The sequence below is a fragment of the Chrysochloris asiatica genome, unplaced genomic scaffold (genome assembly GCF_000296735.1).
Source record: "Chrysochloris asiatica unplaced genomic scaffold, ChrAsi1.0 scaffold00026, whole genome shotgun sequence".
Lineage (NCBI taxonomy): Eukaryota > Metazoa > Chordata > Mammalia > Afrosoricida > Chrysochloridae > Chrysochloris > Chrysochloris asiatica.
This window is the reverse complement of record NW_006408544.1, coordinates 1,599,914-1,610,404: the sequence shown is the minus strand read 5'-3', so window position 1 is coordinate 1,610,404 and position 10,491 is coordinate 1,599,914. Positions and strand designations below refer to the sequence as shown.

The 10,491-nt window shown below is 43.0% G+C and overlaps 2 protein-coding genes across 2 annotated transcripts in view; one reads left to right on the top strand and one right to left on the bottom strand.

The window, feature by feature from the left end:
• Positions 1-1,289: 1,289 nt before the first annotated feature.
• On the bottom strand, positions 1,290-5,394 carry PPCS (phosphopantothenoylcysteine synthetase). The gene is made up of 3 exons (XM_006839642.1): positions 4,887-5,394; positions 4,606-4,709; positions 1,290-1,616 (listed from the first exon to the last, which is right to left on the bottom strand). The coding sequence occupies exons 1-3, from the start codon at positions 5,392-5,394 to the stop codon at positions 1,290-1,292; spliced, it is 939 nt and encodes a 312-aa protein (XP_006839705.1).
• Positions 5,395-5,865: 471 nt separating this feature from the next.
• The window catches only part of ZMYND12 (zinc finger, MYND-type containing 12), a 58,747-nt gene continuing 54,121 nt past the window's right edge, over positions 5,866-10,491 (top strand). Inside the window, exon 1 of the mRNA XM_006839827.1 lies at positions 5,866-6,049. Coding sequence (XP_006839890.1) covers positions 5,940-6,049 — 110 coding nt within the window. The 5' untranslated portion in view covers positions 5,866-5,939. The remainder of the gene's footprint in view (positions 6,050-10,491) is intronic.

Below are 10,491 nucleotides of genomic sequence, written 5' to 3'. Positions count from 1 at the left end.
CAGGTCTCCTAATTGAGGGCATAGTAGGGCTCAAACCTGACAAAAATGACTCACAAACAGGGCTTTGAACTGGTTCAAACTGGTTATCGCTGACAAAGTGAATTTAGAACAGATCAAATTTTTAAAATTTGACTGAATGGAAGAATAATCAGAATGGAAAAATTCTGAGTTGAAGTCCTGGAATAGAAGACTTGAAGCATAGTGAGACTTCAAAGGCCTGATGTGGGTGACTGGGCTGTTGGCAGCAATGTGGAAAGAAACATACACTGAAATCAGCATGGTTGGCTACCATATTTAAGTTAGGCACCATTACTTCCATCTCTATCAGTCAAGAAATTTAATTGTTATGGAAAGGTGCACATTGTCCTTGTTTTCTAAGAGCAAGATTAAGTTTCCAGCAGGGTGTCAACCCATAATTTTCCCTGTTCTGGTTACCTTTGCAGCTCACCCACAATTTACATTTTTGGATCTGTTCCAGTTTTGCTTTATCAGCCACAATTGAACCTGAAACAATCCATTCAAAATCCTACTCCAAAACCCATTGTCTTCTCTACACTGCCTCCCTCAGGTCAGAGGCTACCAATTGACCCTTGACTGCCTGGAAATGGAAAACTGGATTAACTTTATTTTAAGAGCAACAGAAGTAGCTCACCATCCTACAGGCAATCTTAGAAAGGTATTCTTTCCTCCTATTCTGATCTAACAAATTCTCAAAAAAAACAACACCCTTTCTATTGTGTCAGCTTTGGGGCACATATTTTATTGTACTCCATTGTTTATCCATCCACTTCCCACACTAGACATGTTTATTATTCTTTTCAATCCTCAAAGCTTGGCATAGGGCCTGGCACATAGTAGGCACTCAACAAATATTTCATCTTCAGAACTGACTATTCATGTAGCCATAATCCTTTTATATACCATGAGGAAGGCTGATAGTTAGGTCCATGTGTATATTTTGAGGGACACAATATAATTCCCAATAAATTATGTTTTAATTTTATATAGGTCAGAAACTACTTCTATATGCATTTTCAAAATCAAGATGGCATTGAGATGAGTATACCAGGTGGTTTGGTCAGAACTGTTTTTCCTTTGTTTCCATTTTTAATGAGTATGAAATAACCGTTACAAGACAAATACCAAACACTATTCTTCTGCACACTACTGCTTTTGCTTTTCTCGGACCTTATGAATGCAAAGGATTCATTCTTGTTCTCACCATTTTGCTCTGTAAGAGCCCTGGTCCACTGAACAATTTTTGATCCTAAAAGGGTTTTTTTCAACTTTCAGTTTTTGTCACGTATAAAAGCTGTGTGTCGAGACTGAAGATTGCCTACTATCTTCTCTTCTATCTCTATGCCTTTCTCTACTTCTTCCTCTGATAGCATTAGTTTGGTTTCGGAGTCTTTGGTTACAATCACCACAAAGGACCGGCGTGTCTCAAGGATATTGGCTACCACCACCGCTTGATGTTGATAAACTTCCAAAGCATTATGTGCACGATCAATTACAATAGAGGGGTCAGTCTCCAACTTAAAGGAAATGATAAATGCTTTAGGAGCCCAGTCTTTAACCAAAGGTGAAAGCATTTTTGGCACCATCTTCATTGTTATCTGTATTGGAAAAAGAAAAGCTTAATAAGTAAACCAAGTTAACAATCTACCAGGTCAATTTCTTGGGAAACTAAGAAGTAGGACTTACATTGTTGCTTAAAAAGTCAATGCTAATTTCTGTGTGAGAGATCTTACTGTCAAACTTGAAAGCACAGCAAATGCTTAGTTTAAAATCCTTGGTTCTATAAGGTCCAGAAGCTTAATTCCAAGGCTTCATACATCTTCTGGAGCAAACTATTTCTTCTGTATTAGCCCCTCTGCTCTGCCAATCACCATTAATATACCTCTAAAGAACACTAAGGAGCTCTGGTAGTGTATTGGTTACGAATCGAGCTGTGAACTGCAAGGTCAGCAGTTCAAAACTACCAGCTGTTCCGCAGGAGAAAGATGAGGTTTTCTGATCCCGTAAAGATTTACAGCCTCGGAAACCCTGTACAGGGTCTCTATGAGTCAGAACCGACTCCATAGCACACGGCCAAAGAACACTGTATTTTCTCAAACATTTCCCTTATTTTTTAAGCAAATATCAAGTAAATAAATGTAAGTCATCTGTTCATGTAAAGAGATAATGAGACACTGGGCAGAAGCCAAAAAGACAGTTGGAAAGCCTCTCAAACCAAAAATATGCCTTGCATTGATACAATGCCTTTTTGATTCCATTTTTAAATCATCACTTGTTAACAACTGAGCATTAAGGAAACTGAACTGATTTTCTTTTACTTTTCACTTGATCGAAACTCCTACTACTCCATCCCTTCTAAGAGGAATGCTGAATCAAATTCTTTTGTGTGTCCTTTCAAGATAGAACTAAACACTAGGCAGTAACTAAAGTTCCCAGATTTTAATAATTGAAGCTAATCATCAGCATTGCCTACCAAAAAGTTGTTAGCAAGTGTGATACTGATCATATACCCCTTATCTGCTCAACTTTTTCTCCTCAGCATGTATCACCACTTCACACAGTTTGTATTTATTTATTGAGAGTCCCCCTGTAGAATGTAGTAAGCTTCTTTTCACGGCGACATCTCTAAGTCCTACAGAAGCACCTGGCATATAGTAGGTATACAATATAATTTGATGAAATAATGAATGAACTCTTCTTATTCAGTCAGCAAGTCCCCACGGTCGATTCTTCTGTTTAATTCTATTTGTATCATTCAGTAAATGCCCAACACCTCCCTCAGGTTCCATGATGTTAAATCATGTCGACCACCCTCTCAGGAACCCTATTACCCCTTCCTTAAACTGTAGCAATGACTCCCAATTAGTGTACCCTCTCTTCTCCTTCTAATCCACCTTTCATACAGATGCCAGAATATTCTTCGCAAACAACGACTTTCTCATTCTCATACTTACATCTCCCTTAACATAGAAAACCAAACTCTTTAACAAGGAATAGTCTTCCATGATTCTCCAGCCTTGTTGTATTGCTATTTGTTGTTGTTGTTAAGTGCCGTCGAGTCGATCCCGACCCACAGTGACCCTGTATAGGGTTTCCGAGGAGCGGCTGGTGAGCTTGAACCGCTGACCTTGCAGTCTGGCGCATTAACCCACAGTGCCACACCAGGACTCCATTGTTTTTTATACTCCTATTAGGTGCTCTCAAGTCTATTAGATTCAAGCTTCTAGCTACTCCATATGACATAGGAATTTCTAGGCTGTAGGACAAAGGGTGGCGAACATCCAGCACGTAGCCATATATGGCTCGTGAAATCATTTGGTCTGGCCCTGCCAAGACAACCACAGTTTTAGCCATCGCATTTGTTGCTGTTAAGTGCTGTTGAGTCAGTTTCGACTCCTAACGACCCTGTATAGGGTTTCCAAGGAGTGGCTGGTGAGCTTGAACCACCGACATTGCAGTTCAAACTGACCTTGCAGTCCAGGGCATTATGGTGAGTTAATTAAATGTTAGGCAGTCTAATTTTAAGTTGATAATTTTGTATGGCCCACAACAGATGTTATAAATATCCAAATAGTCCCTGGCAGATAAAAGATTCCTTAGCCCTGTTGTAGGATAAAGCACTAGAACACAAGGATGGTTTGAACCGCAAGGTTGGTGGTTCAAACCTACCAGCTGCTCTTTAGGAACCCTACACAGGGTCACTTTTGATTTGGAATTGACTCAGCAGCACTTAACAGCAAAAACCTTTACTGGTAGCACAGTGGGTTTTGAGTTGGGCTGCTAATCGCAAGATCAGCAGTTTGAATCTACCAGCCACTCTGCAGGAGAAAGATGAGGCTTTCTGCTCCTGTAAAGATTGACAGCCTCGGAAACCATATCCAGAGTGGCTATGAATTAGAACAGACTCGAAGGTACACAACTACCACCACCAATCTTTACTGGGAATCTTGGTGTGGTGCTGTAAGGTAAGTATCGGACGGCTAACTGCAAGATTGGCTGTTCAAACCCACAAGTCGCTCTCAGAAACCCTATACTGAGTCACTATGTGTTGGAACCAATTCAAAGGCACACAACAACAATCTTTATTGGAACAGTCTAGTTTGGGTTCAAACGCCCCCAAGACGATGGCAGCTAAGCGTTTAATCCTTGAGCCTCCAAGGCACCTTCTGCAGCCTGATCACATCTGTATGCAAACTATTCTCGGCAAGCCATTTCTGATACTCTACCAGTAATGACTTTTCCCATTTCCTCTGGTAGTCCTTCCGCTAATCTTTTAAGATCCAGGTCAAAAGTCACTCCTGTAGGGCACCTTCTTTGACGCCCGCCAGACATGATGATTCACTCAGCCCGTGCCCTGACTGCACTTGGTACATACCTCTACTAGAGCATTTATCACTCTGAATTGCAATTGTCCGTGTTCGGCTCCCTCACTAGACTGCAAGGCACTTAGGAAAGGTGTCTCATTCATCGCTGTATCCCCAGTGCCTTGCACATAGCAAATGCAGAAAGGTCATTTCCACATCAAGAGGAAATTCACCCAAGATTGGTTATAGGGAACCAGATCTCTGGAAGAGAAGGGCCAGTCACCTGCAGTGGGCCCCTAGATGACTGGATCTTGTGTTCAGGCATTTCAGAGACAGGAACATAGAAATCTGACACGGCCGCAGCCAGGTAGAACATCGCTGACGAGCCTGCAAAGAGAAGCACATGGTATAACAAATCCGGGAGAGGGACAGGAAATCAGCTCCTCCTCAAATCGACTTCCCGGACGCACTGTGCGATCGCTGTTAATCCAGCGAATAGTGAGTAAATGGCTGGGGAGAAAGGCGCGGACCTCTAGGCAACCCGCGGACTCCCAGGGCACGCACCTAGTGGATTGAGAGCCTGGGCCGCAGCCTGCAGCAGATGCAAATATTCTGTCAAAGTGGTGAACTCTACAGCGAGGAACGTGCCCGCAACCGCAGCGTCTTGGTAGCTCCTCAAGGCTGCAGCGAAGCCCGGGAGTTCCTTCTCCTCGGCCTCCAAGCATAGAAGGCCAGGACGGGCTGGGCTAGAAGGCCGTAGAGCAGACAGCCAGGTCTGCGGCGGGAAGCGGTGGGCAAAAGGGAAAGCTGAGCGTGCGCGATACAAGAAGATGACCCCGTATCCCGCGGCCAGGAAGGCCTCGGCCGAGGTTGCTCCGCGCCGCCCGCTGCTGAAATTATCGAGGAAGCGCACTGCTCGCGCTTCCAGTGGGACCTTGGTGCCTCCAGACGTAACCAACACCACCCGCCGACCCTGCTCGCCCAGCGTGGCCGCAAAGCGAACCATAACCTCGGCCCAGCGTGTAACGCTAGCCGGTTGAGGAAACTCCGAGGATAGATCCGCTTCCGCCATTAAACCTGAGTATAGTCCCTAAACCTACGCACGCCCCAGGCCTACCGAACCACGCCCCCTGCTCACAGATGCGCAGCCGCAATGTTGAGTAGGCGGTTCGCTACTTTACTAGACTATAGCAGCTGATCTCGCCAAGTCTGAAAATGCAAGCTAATTACTCCACAGAGCACAGCGAATATGACAAAGTGCTGAGGGAAGTTCTTGACTGAACGGGCATCTGGAAGTGTTCATTTCCTACCTGGGTCAAAAAACAAACAATAAAGCTAATCGTATTTGATCTTTACCGGCCACCGTAAGGCCAGGACTTAGCCCCTGCTAGTTGATCTGTTCCGTCGTTTAATTTGGGGGAGTTGCAGGTTGTGTATGTGTTCGCGCGCGCGCTTGTGTGTTCATCTCACAAATAGACTGCAATTGTCAGTCGAGACACGCTACCCCTCTTGTAGAAATATTAAGAACGAAACTGCGCCATGGTCGTCACGTGACACCAGGGTCCCGCGTGTCTTAGCTCAGCAATCGCCCTGGAGACGGACGCCGCTGGCTGCAACATGAACGTGATCTATCCACTAGCGGTGCCTAAGGGGCGCCGGCTCTGCTGTGAGGTGTGCGAAGCCCCGGCCGAGCGGGTGTGCACGGCCTGTACAGTCACTTACTACTGGTAGGCACTGAAACGACACACCCCGGAGCCTCAACTCCTAACCTATCCTCCCCGTCCTGAATCTGGGTGTGGGTGCTCTTTGGAAGCCAAGTCCTCAGATTCTGCTAAAGACCCCTCCGTTGACTCCATTAAGGTCCCTAAGACTCCTATGGCCTCATGGGCCTTCTACCCCACTTACTCGTCCCTCCCAAATGTTTATTGAGCTCTTACTGCCCTATTCCAGGTGCTAAAGTTACTGGGTAAGAACTCAGTAGCTGGGTCCCTCAAAGAGCCAACATTCTAATGGGGAGGCATATAAGCAAACCAACAGACAAAACTGAAAAGATTTCAGAGAGTGGTAAATGTCATAAAGGAAATGTGATGGGAGACCGATAGATGATTGATGCTGTAAAGATAAAGTAGGAGCACACCATGTAAATGGCTGGAGGAAGTGACTGGAAGATACTGAGGAAGGAAAAACTTTACTGTTTGAGGAATAGAAATAAGGTCAGTAGGCATGGTGTACAGCCAAGATGATGAGAATGTGGGGAGGGTATTAACAATATGAGGTAGGTTTTCATTTATTTAACAAAACATCCCCTGACTTCTGCTTCATATTAGACCCTAGTTGGGGCCTGAGATAACACAGCTAGGTTGCTGCCTTCCAGAAACCTACTCCAGGCTTGTTTCTAAAAGTTACAAAACCATTATAATATGCACTATAAGACAAGTATATGAGATATAATATATCTATATGACAAACCCCTACTTGTCTGTCAGCGTGTCATACTGTTGGCTTGGTTCTGAGAGCTGTACCACTGGTTTCAATTACCAACAGGAACACCCATGGTTAGACAGGTTTCAGGGAAGCTTCAAGACTAAGGACAGACTTCTTGTTAGGTGCTGATGCGTCAGTTCCAACTCATAGTGACCCTTGGCACAACAGAACAAAACACTGCTGGGCTCACCTCTACACCATCACAATTGTTACATTTCACGTTTACAGCTCAGTGCTGCTTCCATGGTGTCTCTCCATCTCTATGGTGGTCTTCTTCATTTTTGCTGACCCTCCACTTTACCAAGTATAATGTTCTTCTCCGTGGACTGGTCCTTCCTAATAATATGTCTCAAGTATGGGAGACAAAGTCTCGCCATCCTGGCTTCTAAGGAGTATTCTGGCTATACTTCAAAGACAGATTTATTTGTTCCTCTGGCAGTCTATGGTAATTTTAATAATCTGCAATAGGAAGTACACTAATTCTTCTATGGTATTCCTTATTCATTGTCCAACTTTCTAATGCATATGAGGCTATTGAAAAATACCACGGTTTCAATCAGAACACAGTAGGACTAAAGAATAGGCAGTCTACTTCTGAGGTGTTATTGTTGTTGTTAAGTGCCGTAGAGTCAATTATGACTCATAACGACCCTGTATAGGGTTTCTGAGGAGCAGCTGGTGAACTTGAACTGCCGACCTTGCAGTTCAAATGGCTTTGCAGTCTGGCACGTTAACCCACAGCACCACACATTGTCTAATATGGTGCCAGAAGATGAGCCCCTCCGGTTGGAAGGCACACAAAATATGACTAAGGAAGAGCTGACTCTTCAAAGTAGAATCAGTCTTAATGATGTGGATGGAGCAAAGCTTTAGGGACTCCATTTGCTGATGGAACATGATTAGGGATCAAAGGAAACAGTTGCAAACATCCATTGGAAATTGAAACAGTAAATGTACACAGTTGAGCCCAAAATTACCCACACTCTGGTTGTAGAATTTAATCAACTTTAGATAAGACAAATAACATAGTTTTTCGACATAATCTTGCTTGTCAGCACGCTTTATCCATTTATCAACAAGCTTTCCCATTCCCTTATTAAAAAATGTTTTCGGTTGAGGTGCAAGCCACAAATGCACTGTTGTCTTTATTTCTTCATCACAGGTGATGGAGCAGGAGCTTTAGGACTATAAAGAGGATGATTTAACACGTTAAAACAAAGTTTTTTCAGAGTGTCAAAAATGTGGTCAGAGTTATGTGGACGTGCATTGTCATGTATGCTCACAGTGCCCTTGGATAGCAGTCCTCTGAGTTTAATCCAAACTGTAGGCTTCAGCTCTTCAGTGAGCATCTCACTGTAAGGAGCACTGTTGATTGTTGAGCCCTTTTCCTGATAGTGTTCCAATACTGGCCCTTCAGAATCCCAGAAAGCTGTAAGTATCAATTTTCCAGCTAGTGGTTGACTTATGAACTTTTTCTTGGTTTGCGATTGAGGATGTTTCCATTCTATACTCTGTCATTTACTCTCAGGGTCATAGTGATCAATCCATGTTTTGTCACCAGTAACTTTTTTTTTTTTTAAGTTTTTATTGTGAGGTTTATTTACATGGGAAAACATCAGCTTTACACTCATCCTATTATATTTCATTTCATTGCAATGATTATAATCCCCTTCATGCATCATCAAATAACCAAAGGGTATACCACACAGGCCTGCCCTGTGGCTGCCAGCACACAGCCCTTCTCCCTCCCTGAGCCCAGTCTCCCCAGCTGCTCCATCTGTCCACATCATCATCTCTGTCTCCATCCCTGGCGTCACTGCTTCTCTGGGTAAGGTCCCACTCTCTGCTCTTCTTGCTTGATGATCCCTTGGACCTCCGCTCCTGGGCTGCAAAATCAATCACTCTCCTCCTTTTGTCAAAAAGCATCTACCTCTATATTTCCTACCCTCACAGTCAGTCCTGATGACAATTATTCACTATTGTACCACAAGAGCCTTATCCCCATTTCCTTTCACCCAGTTCTGACAGTTTGGAAATCATTCAGTTGTGATTCTACCTTCCTCTGCCGCATCTGGAACTAGGCTCCCTCTTGAAAGGTTGTAAGCCAGTCACTTCTTACCTTTATAGCCCCCCTGCCCCCATTTTGGGTAGCCAATGTCTAAGTTGCCCATCCCTGTCAACCTTGTGTACTGAGGGCGTGGGAGTGATCCTTGCAACAACTTTTTTTAAAGACACTTTTACCTTTATTCGCATATTGGTCTAAATTTTGTTTGCAGATGTCCAAACACCTCTATTTATGCTCTTCTGTAAGTTGTTTTGGTACCCATCTCCCACAAACTTTTCAAAACCCAAGCCTGTCGTGGATTATTTCATAGGCAGAGCCGTGGCTGATTTGCAAATGATTTGTCACATAATCTCCTGTCACTTGTCTGTTCATCAGAGTCATTTCACATACACAATGTTGTCATCAGCTGTGGATGTTGACAGGTGTTTTACTATAACCAGAATGTAGATCATTTATGGCTCACCCTTGTACAATGTATAAATCTAGGAAAATTGGAAGTCATCAAAAAAGAAATGGAACACATAAAGATCAATATCCTAGGCATTAGTGAGCTGAAATGGACTTGCACTGGCCATTTGAATCAGACAGTCATATGGTTTGCTATGCTGGCAATGACAAATTGAAGAGTAATGGTGCCACATGCATCGTCAAAAAGAATAATTCAAGATCTTGAACTACAATGCTGTCTGTGATAGAATAATATCTGTATGTCTATAAGAAAGACCAGTTCATAGCACCACTATTCAGATTTATGCACCGACCACCAAAGCCAGTATTGGTGAAACTGAAGAATTTTACCAATATTCTTTATCTGAAATTAAGCAAGCATGCAATTAAGATACATTGATAATTACTAGTGATTGGAATATGAAAGTTTGAAACAAAGAGGAAAGATCAGCAATTGGAAAATATGGCCTTGGTGATAGAAATGATGCTGAAGATGGCATGATAGAATTCTGCAAGACCAGCAAATTATTCATGGCATTTTTCAACAACATAAAAGGTGAGACTATACATGTGGACCTTGCTAGATGGAATGCACAGTAATACTGACTACATCTGTGGGAAGAGATGATGAAGACGCTCAATAACATCAGAAGCCCACTGTGAAACAGACCACTTGCTCATATGCAAGTTCAGGCTGAAGCTGAAGAAAACAAAAAGTCCATGAAAGCCAAAATATGACATTGAGCATATCCCACCTGAATTTAAAACCATCTCAAGAACAGATTTGGCACACTGAAAACTAATACCCGAAGACCAGAGGACTTGGGGATGACATCAAGAATATCATACATGAAGAAAGCAAAAGATCATTAAAGACAGGAAAGAAAGAAAAGACCAAAATGGGTGTCAGAAGTGACTCTGAAACTTGCTCTTGAATGCATAGTGCTAAAACTAATGGAAGAAATGATTAAGTCAATGAGATGAACAGAAAATATTAAAGGACAGCTTGAGAAGACAAAGTAAAATAGTACAATGAGATGTGCAAAGACCTGAATTCAGAAAACCAAAAAGAAGGAACATGCACAGCATTTTTCAAACTGAAAGAACTGAAGAAAAAAATACAAGCCTCAGGTTGCAATATTGAAGGACTTTATGGGCAAAATATTACATGAT

Excerpts from the sequence above, each read along its gene's own strand:
- PPCS (XM_006839642.1), bottom strand. The coding sequence starts at position 5,394 with ATGGCGGAAGCGGATCTATCCTCGGAGTTTCCTCAACCGGCTAGCGTT. Across the intron at positions 4,710-4,886 it reads CCAGGCTCTCAATCCACTAG|GCTCGTCAGCGATGTTCTAC; the intron begins GTGCGTGCCCTG and ends TTCTCTTTGCAG. Across the intron at positions 1,617-4,605 it reads CATCTAGGGGCCCACTGCAG|ATAACAATGAAGATGGTGCC; the intron begins GTGACTGGCCCT and ends TTTCCAATACAG.